Here is a 13,061-nt window from a genome sequence, read left to right on the forward strand (position 1 = left end):
TGGTAAGTGTTTAAGGGTAGGATCTAGCCACAAAAGTATATTCAACAGATAGCTGGTAGACAACTGCAGAATTTCCAGCACCTGCATTTCCTGCTTCAACAGATAGCTATTTTGTATTCCAGGAACAGAGCTGACTTTTTCTCTCCAGTTTTTTGTTTAAAAGCAGCTTTCAATTTGTCTTGATTAAAACTAGTATTCCACGTGTAGAAAGACCAGATGATTCCAGCAAAACAAAAAAATGCATACAAATCCAGTCTAGATTGCACACTTATGCACAGCTGATTGAAAAAGACGTCTATTTTCTAACTTCCAATAGGAGATAATTGAGTCCACAATCATTCTAAATCATTTAACAATTTTTCTATGTTTAGCTCAATAAATCAGTTTAATTGTTCATAGACTAGAACCAGTGCTGCAAAACATTCACAGCCTTCTGAAATCAAGAAACATGTGATATAACATATTGTCAGAAAGCAATAAGGAGGGGTTTCTGTTCAATTCTTTAATTCTCTACAAACAATTTAAATTTTGTGAATCTAGAGAGACTTCTCTCCTTCAGGGCATGTTTGAGAATGAGAATATTATCTCACATAAAACCTAAAAGGAATAGTGTTTTTAATCACTATTCAGAATCAGAAGCTGTAACATTTAAACATACAACCCACCAGAATTGACTGCGTCGTCAGTGTATTATATTTGTGCCTGTTTTTTGTCTTTTCTCACAATGTAAGTGTCTAGATGCCTAGGCTTCTCTTCGTAAATCATCTGTTCTTTGTTCTTATTTTCACTTCTTTCAATTATAGTCTCTAGTTTTAACATAGCCAGCGTTCAGTCTTTGAGTTCAGGAAACGTTAGTAAACTGCCACGCAGTCTTTCTTCTGCTCTTGAAACAATGCATTTAGAATTATTTTGCTAGTTGGGGAAAAACAATCACATTTTTCAAACATGTACTCTAAGAACAAGGTACATAAGGTTGAACTTAGTCCATGAATGATTTCATACTGCTGCAAGTTTCAGTCAAGGCAACAATTCTGTCGCCAGCAATTACCACCAAATGAATGACTGCAATCAATTTTGAATCCAACAAGGCAGAAAATTTGGAAACAAATTAATGGCCTCCACTGTTATTGCAGCAATATTGGTTCCGGACTGGAATGTTATAGACACAGAAACGTGAATTTAAAAAAAAGTAATCTATTTGTTACTATTGACAAATGCATAAGGAAGTTTGTAAATCCACTGTGAAATAATTCTTAAATGTCTTATTTTTACAGTACCTTGTTGTTCTAAAGGTTTTTTATAATTTATCCCTGCCGAAAGAGCAGTATTTCACCATGAAACATATAAACCCAATAAATATGTTATAATTTTACTCAAATGTTTTTAAGTTTTTCTGATGTCCCTAAATATCTTTGGTTATCAAAGTTTTAACAATCAAACATATACAGGACAAAGGGAATAATGTTTAGTGCAAGATAAGGTCCAGTAAAGTCCGATTGATTATAGTCCGAGGGTCTCTAATGAGGTAGATGGTAGAACAGGAACAACCACTCTCTAGCTGGTTGAGTTGACTGATAACAGGTGGAAAGAAGCTGTCCCTGAATCTGTAGGTATGCATTTTCACACTTCTGTACCACTTGCCTAACGTGAGTGGGTAAAAGAGGGAGTGTCCTGGTTGAGGCTCGTCCTTATTTATGCTGGTGGCCTGTCCGAGGCAGCATGGTGTAGATGGAGTCAATGTAGTGAGGTTAGTTTGTGTGATGGTCTGGGCTGCGTGCAATTTCTTGCTGTCTTGGAACCATGCTGTGATGCATCCCAATAAAATGCTTTCTACGGAACATTTGTAGAAGTTGGTGTGAGTTATTGGGAACATGCTGAACGTCCTAAGCCTTCTAAGGAAGATGAGGCGCTGCTTTGAATTCTTGGCCATTGCATTGATATGACTGGTCCAGAACAAGCTGCTGGTGATATTTACTGCTAGGAACTTGAAGCTTTCAACCATCTCTACTTTGGCATAGTCCATATAAACCGGGGCATGCGTACCTCTTTGCTTTCTGAAGTCAATCACAATCTCCTTTGTCGTGCTGAAAATGAGGGAAAGGTTGACACAAAACGCTGGAGTAACTCAGCGGGTCAGGCAGCATTTTTGGAGGAAAGGAATAGGTGATGTTTCAAGTCAGAAATCTCCTTTAGTTCCATCCTACACATTTTGAGGGAAAGGTTGTTGGCTTGGCACCAGGTTATAAGGATCTCAATCACTCATTAGTCTTGTGTTCAAGAAGGAACTGCAGATGCTGGAAGATCAAAGGTACACAAAAATGCTGGAGAAACTCAGCGGGTGCAGCAGCATCTATGGAGCAAAGGAAATAGGCGACGTTTCGGGCCGAAACCATTCTTCAGACTGATGGGGGGCAGGGGGGAGAAGGAGCCCGAGGGCGGGGGGATGGGAAGAGACAGCTCGAGGGTTAAGGAAGGGGAGGAGACAGCAAGGGCTAGCAAAACTGGGAGAATTCAACGTTCATGCCTTCCGGACGCAAGCAACCCAGGCGGAATATGAGGTGCTGTTCCTCCAATTTCCGGTGTTGCTCACTCTGGCAATGGTGGAGACCCAGGACAGAGAGGTCAGATTGGAAATGGTAGGGGGAGTTGAAGTGCTGAGCCACCGGGAATTCAGGTAGGTTATTGCGGACTGAGCGGAGGTGTTCGGCGAAACGATCGCCCAACCTTCGCTTAGTCTCCCCGATGTAAATCAGCTGACATCTAGAGCAGCGGATGCAGTAGATGAGGTTGGAGGAGATACAGGTGAACCTTTGTCGCACTTGGAACGACTGCTTGGGTCCTTGAATGGAGTCGAGGGGGGAGCTGAAGGGACAGGTGTTGCATTTCTTGCGGTTGGCGGTTGGCGTAGGCGGAGGAATTGGGAGTAGGGGATGGAGTCTTTACAGGGGGCAGAGTGGGAGGACATGTAGTCCAAATTCATTAGTCTTGTCCTGCCCTTTATGTACTATTTATTTTATGGTGTCAACTGGGATAAATGACAGCACTCTTGCCTCAAAATGTAAAAAGCTGGGGTTCAATCCTCATCCTGTGCTTAAAGCATTCATTTTTAACTTATCTATCAATCAGGAAGTTCAAGATTACAGCTGTATCAAATTTGAGTGGAGATTTTACATTCATCCATTGGGGAAATGGGACAGTAGCACAGTTAAAACTGCCATCCCAGTGCTACTCTTTTTGCCATGGTCCTTGTGCCTTTCACTGGAAAATCTAAGTATATAGTTTAAAACAGGAAAGACCCTATACTACACAAAGGGTCCAAATACTTTTACTTACACTGGGTTAAGGCAAAGTGACCCCAAAATTATTTCTGTTTGGTCAGGAAGTCCATCTTCCTAGGGCTTCACATGAATACTGTGGGTCAGGCACTCTTGCATCTGCAACCCTCCACATCAGACCCATCTCCTGCCAGTTACATCCTGGTTTTCTTTTTGGATGCATAATCAAAGCAGCCTACATTAGTGGCTTCCAGAAAAATGCTTATTTTCATACTCTATATATAAAAGATCATTAACATAGCAAGCAGTCTGGCCTTGATTTCACAAAGTCATCTGAAATTGCAATTATTTACATTAATTAGAGAACAATGTAACCATACTTTATTATTGAATTTCAATTAAAATTTACATGCTACATCAACTGTATGACCTTCTTGGGGAGTCCAATAAACATGAATTTGACGGCAACATAATATTCTATTAATTATATAAGTTGAAGTTTGTAGAAGGGCATAAAAGGGAAGTTTAAAGTACAGCTTCTCTAATGTTTCAGCAAACTTAAGGGCCTGTCCCACTTTGCGATTTTATTAGCGACGACGGGTGTCAGTGACTGACTCTCGATGTCGCCTAAAAACCGTCAAGTAGTACGACACGATACGATTACCCAGCTTCCCTATAAATCATGACGCATCGTTGTCGCTTAGTGACGCACGGTGACACATGGTGAAGCACGATGACGCACAATAAATTAGCATAGGCAATGGTGATGCGTCATCATGCGTCACCCGCACGTCATCGCACGAAAGGGCGCACGACATGATAAGACACGCAGATGTCGCGCGAGGATTTTGAACATTCTAAAATCCTGGGGCGGCGGGGAGACACTGTGCGTCATTACATGCGTCACCACGCATCACGACCCGACCACGACGAGACAACCTCTTTTTAGGCTGCTGCCTGAAATGTCGCCCAAGTGGGACAGGCCCTTTAGAAACAGAGCCATACTGTATGTACCAATAAGAATCCATATTCTGTCATGCATTTGCATTGATTTAGCTTGACTGTCAGAAATTAGCAGATTAAAATTCACAATTCTGACTCCTAATTATCATTCTGCAGGAAATGTAGAAGGCTACTAGGGCAGCTAAGAATTAGATTAGATTCAACTGTGAAGGCCACCAAAATTAGGTAGTCTCCCAAACCTTTCACTATTCTGCATGTTTCAATGAGGTCCCCCCTCATTTGTCTAAGCTCCAGCAAGTATAGGGCCAGTGCAGACAAACACTCATCATAGGTTAACCTACTCCTTTCTGGAATCATTCTTGGACCCTCTCCAGAGCCAGCACATCCTTCCTAAGATATGGTGCCCATGATTGCTCACAATATTCCAAATGTGACCTTACCATCGCCTTAGCATTAAATCCCTGTTTTTGTATTCAAACACTCTTGAAATCAAACCAAGCATTGAGTTTGCTTTTTTACTACCGATTCGACTTGCTGATTAACCTTTTGGAATCCTGCACCAGCACTCTCAAGTCCCTTTGCGCCGCTGATTTCTGGATTCTCTTCCCATTTAGAAAATATAGTCTATTCCTATATGTGGGACTTCTCCTGTCTCCAGTGATTCTTGAAATATCACTGTCAATGCCTCCACAATCTCTAAAGCCACCTCTTTCAGAACCTTAGGGTGCATTCCATCTGGTCCAGGTTCAGCCCTTTCAGCTTCCCAAGCACGTTCTCCCTAGTAATAGCTACCCCACTACCTTCCACCCCCTGACTCTCTTATATTTCAGGCACAACTTTCCTTGATCATCATTACTTTTTGCATTTCTTTCATTCATTTGCTCTATATGTCTCTATATCACCGTCAATATCTCTCATTTCCCTTTCCCCTGGCTCTCAGTCTGAAGAAGGGTCTCGACCCAAAACATCATCTATTCCTTTCCTCCAGAGATGCTGCCTCACCCGTTGAGTTACTCCAGCGTTTTGTGTCTATCTTCGGTTTAAACCAGCATCCATAGTTCCTTCCGACACAAGGAACTGCAGATGCTGGTTTACAAAATAGACAAAATCTAACTTAAATTCCCATTTCAAATAACACAAGTACTTCTTAACTATACCGTAATGATAATTTCTTATTTTAGTAGGTTGTACATGAGTATTTAATATCAGTCTTTTGGGAATCGTGATTCTGTCCATCTGCAATTACTCCAACTGAGTAAGTCAAATAATGTTAGTATTACATGGGATTAAGATATTTCCATGACTTTTACTGATGTTTTTGGAATCATGTTCCTCGATGCCGTCCAATTTTCCATGAAAATTGCAAATAGGTAGCCTTAATCATGAACAGACGGTGAAAGAATATTTTGCTGTTACTTTATATTGAGTACTGTAGCAAGAGACATGGTCAGATGTTTGTTAGCAACGTATCTTTCCCTAAAGGCTAATAGAAATAAAGTAGCACAATTTCTAAAAGTATCAAAAAAAATGCCCAATTCTTATAAGGAACCCTGGTTAAAGTATTAATTGCCTCCTTTTTTGTGATGCTGATTGACCTACTGTGAATTTATTAAAACATTGTTTTTACTTCAGTACAAAAACAGTCCAATATTTTTATTGTAACAGAGAATATAAACGATTAGCGGTCAATCCACAATGGATGGGTAACCTTTTTTATTACTGTTTCCAACTGAAGTCAGTCAAGCCAACAGTGTAAAAGTATTTCAATGAATCACTAAATGGTGCAGAATTATTGCACATACAAATAGCCACTGGCTATTGTCAAATGCATCATCATAGATCCTAGTTAAACTGCAAATATGACTTCTGAACAAATTACCTATCAAACTGTCAACTGCTAAACTATATTTATGACGAAGATCATAGCATTTTCAAGTTTTTGTAAAGCTTTATTAATTTCTTCAATAATAGCGTTTGAATATATCAATAAGTGATTGAATGCAACTCATAAGAATCAGTGAAAAGAATGAGAAATAAAAAATACTGCTATAAGCAATTCATACTTCCTCACTGGAACAGACTAAACATTTAACTGTCTGCTGCAAATATATGATGAGCAAAAGGTTACTTATTAAATAAACTAGTACCAGCTCTAGTTTCTTCACCCACTAATCAGCACCATCTGGTAACTGTACAGTTGATGCCCTTGAGATTGAATCAGTGCATGGCGTCTATATGGGTCAGTGTGCATAATTCTAGCTACCTCCTACTGTGTGGTCCTATTTATGGAGGTCCACAATTTCTCTGTACTTTTAGCCTATTAATGTGACCCTGACATTATAAGCCTGGCTTATCAGTTACTACTCAACTACCCCTCATAACTGGGCAGCTGACAATCTGTTAGACTTTTCATCAGCTTTCTATGTTTTCTCTTGAAAATTAGACAGGATTGCCAAAAATGACAGGCCACTATCTCGGGTCTAATTTGATTTGCTGATCAATATCAACTGTTAAAGAGAATGAATAACATTCACTATGGCCACACCACTTTTGTACTCTTGACTTCTAATACACAGTGACGTTTATGTTTCCAAAGTATGTTCAGAAACCATATTGGATTACTAGAAAATGGTTTCAAATTAGAGACTGCAGGGTCATGTGAAAAATCAGCATGTGTTTATTGCGACACCCTTGAAATGTTACCTGTTAAAGCTTTGCTGTTCAGCATAAAGTGGTATAAACCTTTGCAACTGAAACCTCCTGCAAAGGAGCCCCTTTTCCTTTTCAATTTTGCAACTTAAACATTTCATTTGCAACTCAGCATGGAGAAACTTTGGGCTGGAATAGAGTTTCACCTCGAATGAAAGACACAGTTCGTGCAAAACTTCATTAAAAAAAGCTATTAAAAAAGTCATTAAAATGCACACTCATATCTCCACAGGTTGCTCATTAGTTTTTAATTTTAAAAGAGACAGTTCACCATGAGAACTACATTGCTGCCAAATTAATAATGACAATGCCAAAAAACAGCCTAGCTGAGTTTGTGCTATTTGGAAAATGGGATAGGTTTCAATATATGCGTGACAGACTTCCTGACGGAACAGCATTTAAAAATATGATGGGGCTTGTGGTTTCGCAACTCAAATTCCTTACTTGCAAAATGTTTGTGGTAAATATATCATTTACATTGTCAAGTTAAGATATAACTCATAACTTGATATAGATATGACTATATGACTCAATTAGAATCATTGAGTCATACAGTGTTGAAATAGGCCCTTTGGCTAACTTGCCCACGTCGACAAACATTCCCCATCTACACTAGTCCCACCTGCCTGTGTTTGGTTGGTCGGTCTGTCTGTCTGTCTGTCTGTCTGTCTGTCTGTCTGACTATCTCTTACTCAAACTCTCATTTTGTTTCTATATTTGTTTGTTTCTAGATTTGTACCGAAATTTGCGCTAAAACGGTTCACCATAGTGCTACAATTTTTGCACCACCTTACTCACCATTGTCCTGCGATGTATGAAAAATAAATTTCCTTCACATTGATACCACATTTTAAAAGTTATTGACATTTTAAACTTTAAAAAATAAAACAACGCCCCCACTTGCCGTCTTTACTTCACTGGCGTCACAAAGGCCACCCACGAATTTTCCATAATTTCAGACCGCCATCTTTTTTTCCTCGCCCGACTAATGGCTAAGTTTCCTTTCATTTTACTGCTGTTCCGGGCCCGCGGGAAGCGGCAGCGTGGGGAGGGAGAGGAGCGGGACCAGGGGCAAGGAGTTGCGGTCTATGAGGGGTCCAGAGGTGGGGAGACGCCGCGCCCGTGGGGAGGAAGAGGAGCGGGACCCGGGGCAAGGACTGGGCTGTAGCCTCGGCCTCTCCCTCCCCCGGTTCCAGTCCCTTCGGCCCGTCCTGCTCGACAGCCCCTGGCTCAAGTGCAACTTCATCGCCGACGTAGTGGAGAAAACGGGGCTGGCAGTGGTTTACATCATGATCATGAGGAGAGAGATTGGGGGATTGAGGGAGAGGAGGGGCTATGGAGGGAGAGGGATGGGAAAGTGGAGGAGGTGGCGAGGGAGAGTGGGGGATAGAGGGAGAGGAGGGGGGAGTGGGGGAGGTAAGGAGGGAGAGTGGGGGTGGAATAGAGGGAGGTGAGGAGTGGGGGAGGAGGGGGGATAGAGGGAGAGGACGGGGGTAGGGAGGGGAGAGGGGTTCTGGAGGGAGGGAGGCCGACTGAGGGTAGGGGAAGGGGGGGGAGGGAGAGGTGAAGGAGGGGTAGGAAGGATGACGAGGTAATGGAGGAGGGGCGGGGGAAGAGAGAGGAGGGGATGGAGGGGGTGAGGGGTGGAAGCAGAGGAGGGTTGGTGGAGGGCGGGGAGAGGGAGGATAATGGAGGAGGGGAAAAGGGGACTGCAGAGGGAGTGTGAGATGCCTTTACATTGATCTTATATTTTACAAGTTATTGCCATTTTATACTTTAAAAACGTCACAGTCGCACTCCCGCTTGCCGGCCGTGCCTGCGCAGTTGGGGGAAGGTTGCCATCACGCGAGTCACAATGGGGATATCTGACCTCACAACGGGAACCCATCAGCCGCGCCTGCACAGTTGGGGGCTATGGGTGAGTGGTGGAATATTGCGTTGGGGGACAGGCCCAACGGGTCCGCACCTGGTCGTATCCTGACACTATCCTACCTATGTACCTGTCCAAATGTTTTTTTAAATGTTCAGAGAGTACCTGCCTCAACTATCTCTTCTGGCAGCTCTTTTATATATACCGACCGTCCTTTATGTAAAAATGTTGCCCCTCACGGTCGTATTAAATTGCTCCCCACCCCCTCATCTTAAACCCATGTCCCCTGGTTCTTGAATCCCCTACTCTGGGCAAACCTACTCTGGGTTTTACCATCCCCCGCCGGGGGCTTTGACTCTGACATCGGGAGGGGAATGGGGAGTAGGCAGGGGAGAGATAAGTCTTTGCCTTCCATCACAGCGAGGAGGAGATGCGTTGTGATGGATGTTTGTGTAAATTGTGTTGTGTCTTGGTTCTTTCTTGTGTGTAGGACTGCAGAAACAACATTTCATTTGACCCTCAATGGGGTTCAAATGACAAATAAATTGTATTGTATTATCTTACCGATTTCTCTCATGATCCTATACCTCTATAAGATCCCCTCTCAACCTCCAACGCCCCAAGGAATAATGGCCTAGCCTGCTCAATCTCTCAGGTCCTCGAGTCCTGGCCACATCCTCGTAAATCTTGTCTGCACCCTTTCCAGCTTAACAGCTTCTTGCTATAACAGGGTGACAAAACAGAACAGAACACAATGCTCCAAATGTAGCCTCACCAATGTCTTGTACAAATATCCCTCCACAAATTTTATTTCATTTCTGTAAAGACTTCCAAAATTTTGGTCTTTTATTGTCACATATACCGAGGTACATTGAAAATCTGTTTTGCAAACAGATCAGATGAGCCATACATAGGTACAATCAGTTCAAACTCCAGTAAAATAGAGCACTTTGAAAGACACCAATTAAATAAAGTACAGGTGCACTAATATATCATAGTGTCGTGGTTCAATCGTTATACAGCACAGAAAAAGGCCCTTTGGTTCAATTCGTCTATTCAAAACAAGATGCCCAATCCAAGCTGGTCCAATTTGCCCACATTTGGCCCATATCCCTCTAATTACTGTCACGTATCAAGGTACAGTGAAAAGCTTTGTTTTGCATGCTATCCAAACAGATCGGATATAAAAATGCATAGATACAATCAGTTCAAACTCAAATGGAATAGAGAGAGCAGAGAGAGCAATAGAGAGAATACAGAGTGCAAAAATGATAACCATCTTCACTCTCTTGGATACCACCTATTTTAGTATCATCTGCAAACTTACTAATCATGCCTTGTACATTCACATCCAAATCGCTGATATAATTTACTCTTTGCTCATTTTTTTCCTAAGCTTTAAATTCATGTACTGATTGAGCAGTAAATATCTATTCAAAAGGATATAGATGGATGACAAATCCAATGATTTAAATCATCCCACCCTTCTAAACAAATGTACATATTTGTATACTTCATATGTCTTCTTTTTAAACATCAAAATGAACTTGCAATCTCAAGTAGACAAAAATGCTGGAGAAACTCAGCTGGTGAGGCAGCATCTATGGAGCGAAGGAAATAGGCGATGTTTCAGGTCGAGACCCTCCTTCAGACTCATGTTATCAGGTACAAAATAAATGATCATTTTGGACTGATGAGCTCTCATTGACCTGATACATTACCATTGTTTTGGTTTCCAGATGTAATTTGTGTCTGGCTGATTGTTTCTAAAATGTTCTGCTTTTATTTCAGACCTGTACCTTCTATAGTATTTTGTTCTCCAACCCTCTTATCTCCTTCAGGAGGAGTGATTACTTCTAACTTCAACTGTAACATCCTTCCATCTCCATCACTGCTTCAACTTATCTACTGCTGAAATCTTCATCCATGCCTCGTCACCTTGGGACTAGGCTATTCTAAGGCACCACTTGCCGACCCGTGTTCCATCCTTTATAAACTTTAGCTCATTCAAAAATTTGCTGTCCATACCCTTACTCACATTCCAGGACCTGTTCGTGCAGTCGTACATTGAAATCCTGATTAAAAATTCTCATTCTTCCATCTCAATCTTAGCTCACCTCATCTCTTCTGCTACCCACCTCCACCAACCTCAGATATCTGGGCTCCTCCATTTCGCATTTCCTGTGCATTACTGCTTTTAATCTCTCCACCACTGGCCAAAATGGCCTTATTCATGAGATTGTGGACTTGAGAACTTGAAATCCAAACTACAAAGGCCATGCTCTTGGTAATCTGATGATTAGTATGTAGTTTTGTGTTGGATTATTTTTCTAACACTTTTGCGAAAGAGCAGTATATTCTTGCAAACTGCTGTTGCTAACATCATAACTTGTTAAGATAAATATAGGCTTGAAAAAGGTGGCTGAGTCACATAATTTACTGCTAAAATAAATCAAATAGTTCTTTCTAAATAGTGTATATGGTGCAGTGTAGTGTAGCGCTGTTGTATTATACACCGTAGCGACAAACAGCAAGTAATTTAAAAAACTTAATTTTATGTGAAACTAATATGGAAAAAAGTAATGTAAAATATGAAATTTATTTTTAAATATTTTGCTGGATTATGGTGCTTCTGTTTCTATTTCGAGTTGAGTGATTTGTGCCTTGTTTACTGGTGCCAATTACTCCAGTTACAATCTCAAAATATTAAGGGCTGCCAAAAAACATAATCATTGCATTGATTTAACTGCAATGGGAGCATTACTGTTCCATTTCAATCAAGGAATTCTGTTGTAAAATGAAAGAGTATATAATTTACTCTTCATTCGTGCATAAATTATCAAGATCTACCCTCTTTTTGTTTATGCGCATGACCTTATCAGACTATTTCCATCCACCTCTTGTGATCAGAAGACCCTTCAGACGGGAGTATTGAGAAATTGCTGTTATGAGGGGAAGGAGAAAGTTGCATTATGTGTCACTCTATCTTGTCCTCAAGATGTCACCCAGTGCTTTTAAAATGCAAACAGCCAGAATAAAGCCAATGGCTAAAGTGTAAAAGACCACATATAAGCCCATCAGTTTCAGTGCAACAACTTTCCAAACATAGTCTGAGATGCTACCAACAGTTAAATATCAGGAATTATTAAATTATATTATTGGTTATCTGTATCCATGGATGCACAATCGTGATTTATGTATGCCAAGTATTTATGAGTACAGACTTGAGGCAGAATCAGCACCAACATCTACAAAAGTGGGATAACATGGAACTAGTGTGAAGGGATGTTCAATAGTCAGCATAGCCCCAGGGCCTGTTTCAATTTTGAAAAAACCTTGTTTTCAAATTATCTGGCTCGAAGCAACTCATTTTCTAAAAAGTGATACAGCTTAACTGAATCCCACTTGCAACAACAATTTTATGGAATAAATTGAATATTAAATTGATAACGTCTTTAAAAAATATATAATTGAAGAAAACGAAAATATGCAACCATCCAACATCATTTTAGTGGTGAATCATTAAAAGATAGCCACAATTCTGGAAATTATAAGCACTTTTAAACTTTCACTTCAGAGCCCTACATTGGCTTCTGTCCATCTCCATACCATATCAATAGTTTTAATTGGTTTTGTACAAAAATATATCAAAGTAGCTTCAGACATGCAATCAGCAATGACCAATTTTCTTACATTTTAACTTTCAGGTTTGCCGCTTAGGATTGTCGCACTGTATAATTGGCATCGAGGAGCAAGGGGGTTAAATATATTTTAAATCTTATAAATAAATCCAACTTCATTTCATTAGAGATAAGGATTATGCACTGGAAATTATTGTGTGCTCTCATAATGATATCTGGGGACCAACACATGACACAAAAGCACTGATCAGCCACCACAAGTAGTGCAAGAGGCACTTACATCACAGTTCCTTAACCTTTAGTTTATTTTACAAAATCTGTCATTTTAAGCGATTTCACAGCTGATTTAAAAAAAAGTAGAATAGGAGGAACCAAATACAATAGTAACAGCTTGAAATATATGGGGACCCATGTTATAGAAAAACAGACAGTTTTGCTTCATTTTAAACCTATAAAATGGGCCTCAGTGTTATTATTTCACTTTGGGACGGTTTAAATTTTGCAAATCACCTTTGTTCTCTTGATAACAAGATTTTTCTTTATAGATTATTTACAAAAAGTCTTTGCTTCTGAAATCCAATTATTCACTTTTCAGTAAAACAG

The 13,061-nt window shown here is 40.5% G+C and overlaps 1 protein-coding gene across 1 annotated transcript in view; it reads left to right on the top strand.

Moving 5' to 3' along the window:
- Positions 1-8,035: 8,035 nt before the first annotated feature.
- The window catches only part of LOC129695675 (uncharacterized), a 44,035-nt gene continuing 39,009 nt past the window's right edge, over positions 8,036-13,061 (top strand). Inside the window, exons 1-2 of the mRNA XM_055632884.1 lie at positions 8,036-8,227; positions 12,525-12,576. Coding sequence (XP_055488859.1) covers positions 8,036-8,227; positions 12,525-12,576 — 244 coding nt within the window. The remainder of the gene's footprint in view (positions 8,228-12,524; positions 12,577-13,061) is intronic.

This window comes from Leucoraja erinacea, chromosome 1 (assembly GCF_028641065.1).
Source record: "Leucoraja erinacea ecotype New England chromosome 1, Leri_hhj_1, whole genome shotgun sequence".
NCBI classification, from domain to species: domain Eukaryota; kingdom Metazoa; phylum Chordata; class Chondrichthyes; order Rajiformes; family Rajidae; genus Leucoraja; species Leucoraja erinaceus.